This window comes from Morus notabilis, unplaced genomic scaffold (assembly GCF_000414095.1).
Source record: "Morus notabilis unplaced genomic scaffold, ASM41409v2 Scaffold1082, whole genome shotgun sequence".
Classification (NCBI taxonomy): Eukaryota; Viridiplantae; Streptophyta; class Magnoliopsida; order Rosales; family Moraceae; genus Morus; species Morus notabilis.
In genome coordinates, this window is record NW_010358712.1 from 193,935 (window position 1) to 207,205 (window position 13,271).

At 34.6% G+C, this 13,271-nt stretch overlaps 1 protein-coding gene across 3 annotated transcripts in view; it reads left to right on the top strand.

The window, feature by feature from the left end:
* Positions 1–3,863: 3,863 nt before the first annotated feature.
* The window catches only part of LOC21395437 (exportin-7), a 19,482-nt gene continuing 10,074 nt past the window's right edge, over positions 3,864–13,271 (top strand). For all 3 annotated transcript variants that reach the window (XM_024162298.1, XM_024162300.1, XM_024162299.1), the window contains exons 1-15: positions 3,864–4,061; positions 4,513–4,773; positions 4,886–5,046; positions 5,765–5,830; positions 7,701–7,818; positions 7,984–8,093; positions 8,186–8,281; positions 10,077–10,200; positions 11,373–11,440; positions 11,946–12,032; positions 12,270–12,422; positions 12,522–12,617; positions 12,793–12,852; positions 12,948–13,066; positions 13,172–13,259. In XM_024162298.1, coding sequence (XP_024018066.1) covers positions 4,533–4,773; positions 4,886–5,046; positions 5,765–5,830; positions 7,701–7,818; positions 7,984–8,093; positions 8,186–8,281; positions 10,077–10,200; positions 11,373–11,440; positions 11,946–12,032; positions 12,270–12,422; positions 12,522–12,617; positions 12,793–12,852; positions 12,948–13,066; positions 13,172–13,259 — 1,587 coding nt within the window. In that variant the 5' untranslated portion in view covers positions 3,864–4,061; positions 4,513–4,532. The remainder of the gene's footprint in view (positions 4,062–4,512; positions 4,774–4,885; positions 5,047–5,764; positions 5,831–7,700; positions 7,819–7,983; positions 8,094–8,185; positions 8,282–10,076; positions 10,201–11,372; positions 11,441–11,945; positions 12,033–12,269; positions 12,423–12,521; positions 12,618–12,792; positions 12,853–12,947; positions 13,067–13,171; positions 13,260–13,271) is intronic.

The following is a 13,271-nucleotide window of genomic DNA, read 5'->3' on the forward strand; positions in this document are numbered from 1 at the left end:
CTGCTGAAACCGAACCTAACAAAGTACCGACCTCAGAGCTTGATGATTATGTCTTATCCAGAGACAGAACAAGAAGGGAAATAAAACCCCCACCAAGGTTTGCTCATGCAGACGTGGTTGCCTATGCTCTTAATATAGGAGACACGTTAGAACTTGAAGATCCCACTAGTTTTGAGGAAGCCTGCAACATCAATCTCAAAGAAAAGTGGCTTGAAGCTATGAGGGAAGAAATGGACTCACTCATCAAGAACAAAACCTGGACTTTAGTCAAAAAGCCAACAAACCAAAGGATCGTGGGGTGTAGGTGGATTTTCAGATAAAATCAGGAATACCAGGAGTGGAACCGGCTAGATTCAAAGCACAGGTTGTTACAAAAGGATACTCACAAGTTGAAGGAATAGACTATCATGAAGTTTTCAGTCCAGTGGTTAAACACTCTTCCATAAGATTACTGCTAGCTTTGGTTGCAATGAAGGACTTAGAACTTCAACAACTTGATATCAAGACAGCTTTCCTTCACGGGAACTTGGATGAACAGATTTTTATGGAGCAGCCACAAGGGTTTATCAAGAAGGGTACAGAGGACATGGTATGTTACCTGAAGAAGTCCTTGTATGGACTAAAGCAGTCTCCAAGACAATGGTACAATAGATTCGATGCTTTCATGCTACAGAATGGCTATAAAAGGTCAAACTTTGACCATTGTGTGTACTTCAAGGAAATTAAAGCAAACGTGTTCATCTACCTTCTCATCTATGTAGACGACATGTTGATTGCTTGTAAAGATAAAACTGAGATCAAAAGGCTCAAGGAATCTCTCAAGGTTGAGTTCGAGATGAAAGACTTGGGGGAGGCCAGAAGAATACTCGGAATGGATATAAACAGGGATAGAAGTAAGGGCACTCTCTCAATATCACAAAATGGATACATTAAGAAAGTTCTAGAACTACATGGGATGAAGGATGTTAAACCAGCCTCAATTCCCATTCCAGTCCACGTTAAGCTAAGTGCAGTAAAAGGAAGACTATCCCTAGAAGACACAGCCTATATGAAGCAAATCCCTTACTCAAATGTAACATGCAGTCTAATGTATGCCATGATTGGCACTAGACCTGACATAGCTTTTGGTGTCAGCTTGGTCAGTCGCTACATGAGCCTACCATCCAAAGAGCATTGGAATGCTGTTAAAGGGCTCTTGAGATACCTTAAAGGGACTGCAAGTATTTGACTGGTTTATAGCTGTAACAAAGAAGGTGGAGCAGTCATTGAAGGCTACTACGATTTTGATTACGCAACAGATCTTGACAAAAGAAGATCGGTCATCGGCTATGTCTTCACTTTGGGAGGAAATGTCATTAGCTGGAAATCAAATTTGCAACACATTGTGGCGCTGTCAACCACAGAAGCTGAGTACATGGCCCTCACTGAAGGAATCAAGGAAGCCATCTGGTTGCAAGGAATCACTAAGGAGCTAGGAATCAAGGAACATACAGCTACTGTGTATTGTGACTCACAAAGTGCAATACATTTGTCTAAAAATCATGTGTTTCATGAGAGAACGAAACACATAGATGTAAGATTGCACTTTGTTAGAGACATTATTGCACAGGAAAGGATTAAAGTAGATAAAATCTCTACCTTGGTAAATCCAGCGGATATGTTGACTAAGGCAATACCAGTTAGTAAGTTTGAGCAGGCCTTAAACTTACTAAATGTGCTGCCAACTTGATTAGCTTGGTGATTGCAGGTCCCCTAGGATAAATCCATTATCAGATCAGAGTCAAGGTGGAGTTATGTTAGAATTAATGACTCTATCTAATTGGCCGTTTATATATATCTAAGTCGGTTGGTGACAAACAAGACTGCAGCTTGTTCTGTTACAAATGACTGAGTCTTGTTTTAACTTTTAGAGGTTAAGAGGCCTAACTCTGATTTATTAGGACTTTATCTTTTAGTATAAATAGACGTGGTGTATTAAGAGTCCTATTATCAATTAAAGTCTTGACTACAGTTTGTATACTCTTTTGGTTTTCTCTGTAAGATTGAACTTTGGTGTGAGAAAGAAAAGAGAGAACGTGAGTTCTGAGAAAAAGCTTGGGTTTACAGCTTGTAATTCTGTAGAGTGTGTGAGGCTTGAGTTGTATTCTTTCTTGATAGTGGATTTGGCTTGGGGGATTTTTCTTCTGCCCTTGGATTAGGGTTTTTTAACCTGGACCAAGTAAATCGCTTGTCTCCGTTCATCTTCTTTGCTTGTTTCTGGGATTGCTCTGGACTTCTGAAAACGACAGTTTTCAAACTCACATGCATTAGAGCAGGAATGTGTCCAGTAACATGCCACATATAGTATTTCTGCGCTAATGACGTAAACGTTTGCATCAGCGACGTCAACTTCTTTATTCTAACCATGTTGTTTTGTCAAACATGAATTCTGTGTCCAAGACACTCTGTTATCATTTTAATTAAAGGATATTTATTATTTGACAAATTATTCCTTAAAAGTTTTAATTTTTGCAATTTACCCATTAATCTAATAAAATATTGTAAAATGTCTCCAGATTAATGACCAGTACGTTCTCGTACATATCACAAGAGCCCATTTGAATGCAAAAACTCAAATTTTGAACTACGATATAGCAGGTCATGTTATGTCCATAACAACATTTTCTTTTTTAAATTTTAACATCGTTGATCAATTTAATAGCACTTTGTAATAATTTATTAAATTCAAAGATAATTTCTTAAAATAAAAAAATCAATAAAATATTTTATATTTTTAATAAAACTTCAGGAGACAAATTACTAATGATTCAAGAAAGTGTTGTTAGCTTTTGTTTAGTCTCTAAATTAATGGCATTATATCACTTTGGTATCTGATTTTTTTTTTTGGCAATTATTAATGAACTTTGTTTTTTTTTTTTTTGCTGACAATTTTAGTCGACACTAAAATTAAAGAATAATTTTAGAAATTAAATATAGACAATTGCCTTCATATTATATAGTAATCAAAATCTTAAAAATAATACATTAAGTGCAAAATATTTAGTTCTCAAGAATCTTTCATAATGAAGTAATTTGATTGGAATTTTTTTTTTTTTTTCCAGATAACCAAAATAACACAATCGACACCATCCATGAGCCATTTGGTAGAGGTATACCTCTGACTCACTACAAAGTACAATGTTGTATTTTTTGCTAAGACAAAATACAGTGTGTTTATCGTGGCTTGCATGTAGTACACTGTTACACGTGCAAATCAGAATAACGTGCTAGTGTTCTTCATATCGCTGAAACAGTGCCCTATTAGACTATTTTTTGAGTATTCTATCAAAAGAATTATGAGGATGGCAATGCGAGTTACAACACGATTACGAAAACACGCAGTTAATTTGAATTGACTCGATTTATTAAATTTTTTATTTAAAATATATATAAATATGGAAAAAATATTTTTTAACAAAAATTTTGTTATTAGATTTAATTTGAATATGATAAATATAAGATTTATACCCTATAGTAGCAATGTTAAATATAAATAAATGGACTAAGTAAATAATTTAAAAATTTAAATTGTTTATATTAATCATAAAGGTATTTATTTGAGTAATATTTTGATTAAATGGGCGATATGTGGGTCAATTTGAATTCGACACGAAAATTTAAGTTGATATGAACACATTCCAAATTGCTACCCCATAACTTTTGGGTGGTGAAATGTAAAAGGAAAGTTTGGGTGGTGAAATGACAAAGTTCTTACTATAGGGAGTTAAGTGACGAACCATATAAAGTGTAAGGACTAAATTAATTTACTTTATTTATTATTTTATTTTACTTTCGGCCAGTCTAATTGCAGACTGCCCCAAGAAGCCTAAGCCGAATGGCCAACGCCAACACGCCAGCCCTGCAAGAAAGCCCAAAGACGGATTCCTCCGCAGTCTCTTCCCAAAGACGATCATCTCATCTCATTCCTATTTGAATCAAGTTTAGACAAACAAGAAATTTCGTTGAAAACAATCAAATTCATCGCAAAAAACGCTTTTTGATCCATCTCAGATCCACCTCAGGTATATATATACACATATACATACATACATATATATATATATATATATATATATAGAATCTTCTTGTCTCTCTTTTTGCACATTCCACAAACCACAGTCGATCTTTCTCAATAAAATTTCCTCTTATTGTGATTTTCTTGTCAAAATGAATCTCGAATGTCGGTGATTGCATTTTCTCTTCTGCACCAACGATTTTTCTCGGAAAATCTGGCTTCCGTTGTGGATTTCATCCTCAGTAGCGCCAATTCGTATGTTTTTTTCACCAATTTGTGGATTTAGGAATACTAATTTAGGCAATTTCTATGCTGTGTTTGTTTGCTTAGAAAACCGGATTGTTTCTTGAATCGAAAATTATGGAAAATGTACGAACTCAGTCAACGATGTTATCTGGTGGTGTGCGATATGGCGTCGTGATTGGTGATTAGATTTTTGTGAAATGCAATAATGGCAGGTTTTTTTGTTTTTGCGATCATGGAGAGCTTGGCACAATTGGAGGCGCTGTGCGAGAGGCTGTACAATTCTCAGGACTCCGTCGAGAGAGCTCACGCGGAGAACACTTTGAAATGCTTTTCGGTGAACACTGATTACATTTCGCAGTGCCAATACATTCTCGACAATGCGCTCACGCCGTACGCGTTGATGTTGGCGAGTTCGAGTTTGTTGAAGCAAGTCACTGAGCATAGCCTTGCTTTGCAGCTCCGTCTCGATATTAGTAATCTTCGATATATATATACATACACATTATAATTTGGTTATTGTTGTATGAGATTTTCTGTATGTACCTTGGTTTCCTTAATGTTAGGATTGTTGGACTTGAAATGTAGGAAGTTACCTTATCAACTATTTGTTCACCAGAGGACCTAAGTTGCAGCCTTTTGTTACTGCGTCTTTAATCCAACTCTTATGTCGAGTTACAAAGTTTGGGTGGTTTGATGATGACCGGTTTCGGGATGTGGTGAAAGAATCAACCAACTTCTTGAGCCAGGTGATATGATTAGCTTATATGGCTTGCTTGTGGTCGAGGATGTAATATTTTGTTGTTATTTTTAGAGTTTGTCATTATTTATTCGTCATTTGTGTTTTTTACTTTATGAATGCTATAGTTATTTGATTTTGATGTTTAGTTACTTTGCTATTGTGCTTAGCATGCATGCATTGCTAATATGATGCTAAATTTGTTGGTGATTTAAAGACAGGGTTACTTAATCACTCTGTTATGCAAGATGATAAGTTCTTTTGTTTTAGAACATTCGTGTTTTTTAATGCTTCCTAGTCACGGTCATGTTTTATGAACTCATGTGTAGCTATTCCCACATGAAGTTTGAGAGACCGTTCCCAACAATGCGTCTGTGGATATACTATGATACTATCATGTGTTATACTAATATGAGAAACAGAAAGATTCTAAGTAGTTCGAGAGGGCATGACGAAGGAGAACAAGCACTTCTCACTGCTCATTAAGTTTCCCTGCAACATTTAACTTAAAATGCCAGTCTAATTTGTTATCCTAAATTTCATGTGCTCCCTATGAGTACTTACGACTGTTATTGTGATTCTTTGTAAAGTTTAATGAGACTTGCATTGTTTCTCGTTGGTTACTGTAATTTTGAGTGCTTCAACTAAACTATGTGCCTGCTATTTTTATCAGTTTTGGACTGTAGTATCTTGCAGAATGATAACATGCAAACATTTTGTTTTACCAGGCAACATCAGAGCACTATGCCATTGGTTTGAAGATATTGAATCAGCTTGTATCTGAAATGAATCAGGTAATTTTTTGTCATCATTACTGTGTAGACGCACAATAATATTTCGAAATCTCTTAAGTACTTGTTCTAGAATTCTTGAAAGGATCATGTCGCAAAAAATAAGTTTTATATGTGCTAGGCAATTTGGTTAGAAAGGAATAAGAGGATTTTTGAAGATGTAGAAGGCAATGCTAGTGAGCTGTGGGAAGAAGTCAAGTTTGGTTTGCAATATGGTTGCATGAGGGATAATTTTTTAAAGTAACTTTCAGTTTTCAGTTTTGGTTAGGAAGGGGCATTTTTGACAGTCTGTTCCTTTTGTTACTTTTTATTCTCAGTTTTACCTTGTTTTATCTCTGTTTTTCTTCCTTTTTATCAGGTTGACATCTTGTCCTCCTTGCTTTGTAATTCACGGTTCTCTATGAATTAATCAAGTTCTGTCTTTTGTGTGTTTTTTTGTTTTTGTTTGAATTTTTTTTTTTTGTTAAATTATATTTATTTATACCACAGCCAGCCCCCCTCCCCCTTTTTTTTTAATTCTGATTTTATTTTCTCTTATCAACTTTGGAGTATCATTTTTGATAAAAAGATGTTTGACATTGAAGAGATAAAGTGTGGAGTTTATAGGGATTTAAGGTTACTTTTCTCCCCAAATTAGAGGATTTCCGTGTATTATTTTGATGATGTTTTAGTGGTTTTGGATAGAATTAAAATTTTGATTCCTTTGTGATTGTATACTTTAAAGAGTCGAAGAATTTTTTCCTTTTCTTGAATCTTTTTCGGGATGGAATAACTCTTTGTAGGCTCTGTTTCTATGTATTTCTCTTTGCCTGTTGTTGGTTGATTCCTTTTCTCTCTCTTTTGTTTTATATTATTTATTTCTTTCTAATAATATATTTTCGTTTATTACGGCAACCAAAAAAGATCAAGAAGAAAGATTATAGGGTTTGCAGGATTATAGCAAATGTTAAAGATATATCTTGTTCTTCCCCATTGACACCCATAAGGAATTATTTCAAACGGAGCCTCCAGATTCATATTTACTTTTATTGTTCAACTTGACTTGAAGATATATGATTATGTATGTAAATAACCAAAGAAGATGAAGATGGTTTTAGGCATCACATCAGAATTTCCTTGATATTGCACCTTTGATCGTGGTCTAATCATGCAAATTGATTCGTAGGTTTTATCTTAATCTTTTCTTGATTGAGTTTAAAAAATTACATCCTTATTATTAAAAAGAAAATTATAGGTTTCTACAGAGCCCAATATGACTTGGATTATGGATTATTTGTGAAGAAAATAATTGAAATGATATTATCTCTGGATGGGAGTGAGACATAATATTCTTTCACTGGCTGTCAGTTTCTTGATTTCTCTCTCTCCCCCTCCCTCCCTCCATCTCTCTCTCTCTCTCTCTCTCTCTCTCTCTCTCTCTCTCTCTCAAGTTCTACATTTAATTTTGTGAATTTGCTGAGAAGGTAACTTATTATTTATTTTTCTCCTGTCACCAATTGTCATATTAACTAATACTATCAGCTTCATTTCAACTAAGACAACTTAAAATCTCTCTCTCTCTCTCTCTCTCTCTCTCTCTCTCTCTCTCAATCAACGCACCAAGTTCTACATTTAATTTTGTGAATTTGCTGAGAAGGTAACTTATTATTTATTTTTCTCCTGTCACCAATTGTCATATTAACTAATACTATCAGCTTCATTTCAACTAAGACAACTTAAATGGTTCAAATATCATTCAGTATAACTCGTTAACGTCAGTAAGGTTTAGCTATGCTTTTGTTGTGTGTTTTCTTTCACCTGCTTTAAGATAACATTGATGTGTTTGCATCATTGCGCTCTAACTTGGCTTCCATGTTTCTGGCTCAATTCTCAGCCTAATTCTGGTTTGTCTTCAACACATCATCGAAGGGTTGCCTGCAACTTTAGGGATCAATCACTTTTCCAAATCTTCCAAATATCTTTAACTTCATTGCGTCAGCTGAAGAATGATGGTACTGCACTATTTTTTAAACACACATGCGTGTGTGTGGTGCACACACACAAATATACATGAACGTGTATTTCTACACACATACACTCATATGTATGGATATATATGTAATCTTTGTTGACTCCATCTCCTAAGAGGAACGTGCACTCAAATATGTCATTTGCAGTTGTGGATCGATTGCAAGAGTTGGCTCTTTCTCTTTCACTTAAATGCTTATCCTTTGATTTTGTCGGCACCTCAATTGATGAAAGTTCCGAAGAGTTTGGCACTGTTCAGGTATTTACCACTTTTGGTTACAGTAATTATCTGTTTAGCGAACTATCAGTTAGACCGAGTATAAAATAATCATGTAGTTTATTATCTTATAGATACCATCTTCCTGGAGGCCGGTTTTGGAAGATCCTTCAACCCTGCAAATATTTTTTGATTACTATGCCATTACGAAGGCCCCTCTTTCAAAGGAGGTAGTATGCATTCTTTTGTTGTTTCCAAGTATTTACCTTTTTGCCTTCCGAGACATTCTCATTTAGAATTTTTCTGTACTTCACTTCAACAATTCATATTACTATCATGTTATGCATGTTGCAACAAGTATTTGTCTTCTGAATCCTGCTTTGCTATCGGAGGGACATATTTTCATGGGTATCATTTTAACAACTTTTTCAAGTCTTCCAACTGAGACTTGAAGCCAACTTGTACCACTTTGTGTTTGGAGTCTGAAATATATTTTTGAATTATTGGTACAACTATGTTTTCTGGTAGTAATCCCTATGTAAAATTGAGAATGAGGGGGCATTCTATTTATGGTGGGCGTGGACTCAAACCATCACATATGTTTACTTGGCTAGCTGATTCCAACTTTAGCAACTGGATATATGATATCCTTATGTTAGTCGATCTGTAGCAATTCTTTTTGAAATCCTTTGACCCGATAATTTGGAGCATATCACCAAGTTTAGAGTCTAGGGTTCTGCACTCAGCTAGGTAGGCTCCAGTTCAATGTTGCAATTCTTGGAGAACATGTCTTTAGCCATAGGTTTATTTTGATTATCCTGATAAATGGTCTCTGTAATATCTGACTGCATATTGGGAAGCTTTGGTAGATTGTTGGATCCATATTGGGAAGGTCAATTCAAATAAATTTAGAAGTTAACAAGAAGCTTTGGTAGATGATTGTTCTATCAAAGAAAGCATCTTGTGGCTATTCAGATGTACGTTTTCCTTTTTGTTCACTAGCATAATGACGGGGGGAGAAATTCAATGATTTTTGCACGAATGAAAATGTAGTTATCAAATTAAATTTAACAACCCGCAAAATCTTTCCTTTCCCGATAGTTTTCTTCAATTGTTTCTTATTTTCTTCTCTTACAGATTTATTAGTCTAATAGTTCAAGATCTGCCGTTCTTTATTTTATTTTATTTTGTGTGTGTGTCGCTTAAACATTATCTTTGTTGCATTGTTTATAGTACTTGTATTTTGCCCTTTTTTTCTTGGTTGAACTTGTTTCTTATTTTTGTCTCTATTTCACTGCTTATTGTAGCTGTATTTTACCATTTTTCTTGAGCAACTTTACTGCTTATTAGAAGAGATTTCATAATTTTGGGTCAATTGAGGGCCATATAATTCACTCATTTTTTTCCCTTTGCGTAATGTTGTTTGTTGGAAGTATTTCAATATTTTTCAGATATTTAAAATTGGAATTTATTCAAAAAATTAGAAAACGATTTCCATTGGCAATAAAGATTAATAACATTTCAGAATAGAAGACCAAATATAAGTCAATATTTTCCCTACCTTTTGGGTTCACATATGGAAATTCAAAAATTCTGCCTCCTCAACCCTCTTTCTTCTAAACAAAAATACAAAAGTACTCTGATTAAACGCTTTTATTTGATTTGTTCTGTTCAAAGATTGTATAAGGGAATGTTGCTGGTTTTGAGAAAAAAAAAAGAAGCCAGATTTTTTGTCATTAGTATGGAATTTTTTTATTGCCTTGTTCTAACGGTACAAGTGATCTTATCCTGGTTGGAAAGTACACAGTTTGTCCTTTAGTGAGTTAGATTATTTTCATTCTTGATAAGTCTAGTTACAATTTAAATGCATTTATATAAGCAGATAACTGTTTTTTAAACTGCCGTACACTTTCAGAACTGTTAAAACAAAGTTTCTTATTCCATAATTTGAAATTTTATTGTATTTCTCCTGTGTTTGCTTCTTAAAGCTTCTTTTATTAGGGTTTTCACTATTGTTGTTTCTAGGCACTGGAGTGCTTGGTGCGACTAGCTTCTGTAAGACGTTCTTTGTTTACAAATGATGCTGCCCGCTCTAAGTTTTTGGCTCATTTAATGACTGGAACCAAAGAAATCCTACAAACAGGACAAGGTGTTGTTGACTTGTCTTTTTCTTTATTTTGCTAATGCTACTATGATGTTGAGGAGACATGACATGCTTTTTCTTCTTCTTCCCCCTTTTTTTTTGCCTATTATATTATGCTCCACAATTTTGAGGAGGTGTCGACAAGATATAGTGTTCTATTCTCTCTGCGATGTTTAGTATATGACAAGTGCATTTATACATACTTCATATTTGTTTGTGTTTTTTGTGGCTTTTATCTGCATCAGACGTACCGATTTGTTTTGCCTCTTCCTTTTCTCCATTTTTGCGTCATGGTGTGACTGATGTGAACATGTTTTTTTCCATGATAGAGTAGACTGGTCTGAACTTTACTCGCATCTTTCTTTCAAAATATATAGCTCAATTTGTTTTTGTACGTTTTTTACCCCAAAATAAGAAAGAGCCGTCATTATTTTGGCATGTATTTACTCTGTTAACTCCAGACAGGGATATAGATTTAGCCGCAGGGTGACCTGCAATGTTTTTATTTATTTATTTAAAGTGAAAATAGGAAAGTGGTAAATGTATTTTGTAAGAGCCTGTTATAATTTGACCGAGGCATTTATTGAGGAGGTTTTAACAAATTTGATAAAAAACCTACGAAGAGATTTGCATTTATGCTTTTACTTTTTCAATAGATATAGAAGATTTTTCCTTAATTTTTTTTTAATTTTTTAAAGCTGAATTTATTTTTGATCCTCTTTTTCATTATTTTTTTTATTATTTTTTTAAATTTTAATCATGAACATGTACCGTGGTGAATTTTTATTTTGATTTTTTGATTTTTATTTTTTGGGAAAAAGAGACAATAGAACTCTCATTAATAGTGGAACAATGTGTACAATATTAGGGAGAATGAGCTATCTTCCAAAAAATCAATAAACTAACCAAGCTACAAAGTAACTACCAAAAATTATCCCAATCCCTAACAAGGTCAGTAAACGACAGGACTCTAAAATTCTCCTCTCCAAAAGCCCAAAGGGCTACTCGGTATTTTACCCTATTCCATATGACAACGTCATTGTCCTAGGTACCCTAAAAAATTCTCCGGTTTCTCTCCAACCAGACACTCGAAAAGTTGGCCATTATTTCTTTTCCTTTTCTCTGTTTTTTAAGGTTCTGCTTTTTGTTTACACTTGTTAGTTTTCACTTGGAATCAGGTCTTGCTGATCATGATAATTACCATGAGTATTGCCGGCTTCTGGGGCGATTCAGAGTGAATTATCAGGTACGACTTTTAGATGTTTAATATGTGGTTCTACTTTCTGGCTATTCTATTGGTATGTTTGTGTGTATATTTGATAAGAGACAAAACTTCATTAATTAAACATGGATTAAACATTGTCAATTGGTACATTGTTCATAGTAGTTTGAGTGCGCTGTGTACCTATGACTCAATGACTGTACAAAATGCTCGCTAGCTGCAATTTTTTTTTTTCCTCAATACTTTATGAAACTTTTTGTGGAGTATTTTACATTCGATACCATTCTATTTGATCAGGTGATGTTTGTAATTTGTTATTTGGTTAATGTATATGTTGTTACTCCAAGACTTTTTGCTGACTTATTGCTATTTTGTGGTCAGACGTATAGAGGTAGATATTATTTTTGTTCCATGTGGCTTTTGCTTTTTGGCCTTTTATTCATGCAACTTCCCAGAGTGCAATTTCTCCAGCCTGGTATTGATTATGAATCTTGTTACTTTTTCTTATTCAGTTTTAAATTTGTTGCAGTTGTCAGAGCTTGTGAATGTGGAAGGCTATAGTGATTGGATCCGTTTAGTTGCAGAATTCACTTTAAAGTCCTTGCAATCGTGGCAGGTTGGTTTTATCAGTCTTATGTATTACCCAAATATAAGTCCAGCTAAATGAAAAGGAGGGGGAAAAAAAACACAGAGAAGTTTTACCCAATGAATGTTTCAGATTAAGCTTAAAATGAGATTTTATCTGATGAATGAAACTGTTCTTTCTTTTTCATCTTTTTATGCGTCTTTTGTTATGTCTATATCCAATTATCTGTGCCCTAATGGAAAGCTGCTTCAACTTGTATTCTGCTAGTGGGCCAGCAGCAGTGTATATTATCTTCTTGGGTTATGGTCCAGATTAGTGACGTCTGTACCATATTTAAAAGGTGATGCGCCCAGCTTATTGGATGAATTTGTGCCTAAGATTACTGAAGGTTTCATAACATCCAGATTTAACTCTGTGCAGGTACTGCATCAATTGCTCCTCAGTCTTGCGTTCTGCAATTTACTTCAAAGTTTTAGTACAATTTTCTCTCTTTCTCATTGTTTCTCTTTGTATTGTCAGGCTGGATTACCAGATGATCTTTCAGAGAACCCTTTAGATAACGTTGAACTTCTTCAGGATCAATTAGATTGCTTTCCTTACCTCTGTAGATTCCAGGTTCAGTCCATTCATCTGACATATTCTTTTTTTACTTTTGAATCTTGAAGATATTCTAGATGTTGTCTCCTTGAACACTTCATCAGTTATACAAGACCTATCGCCCTAAAGCATAACGTTCTCTTTATTGTCTAGCTTTTATTCATGTTATGGCTACTTGTTTTTCCTATTGCAGTATGAAAGCACTAGTTTGTATATCATAAACATAATGGAGCCAATCCTGCAAACATATACGGTATGCTCATATGTGGTGTTTCTTAGAAAATGCAATTGCATTAGCATCTCTTTTGCTTTCATTTGATGATTAATGATTTCTGTTGTCTAAAATAGGAAAGAGCTCGACTGCAGACCACTGACAATAGCGGCATCTCTGTTATTGAGGCTAAACTTGCTTGGATTGTTCATATTGTTGCTGCAATTCTTAAGATAAAACAATGTACAGGTTGTAGGTAAATACACCACCTTTACTAGCCCTTCCTCTCCTATTCTTTTTCTCTTGTACTACGGCTATCTATTTTAGCATTCTTTTTACTGGTTTCCATCTCTCTATATAGTTCCGAGTCGCAAGAGGTGCTTGATGCAGAACTTTCAGCTCGTGTTTTGCAATTGATAAATGTTACTGATAGTGGTCTGCATAGCCAGGTGAGCAGCAGG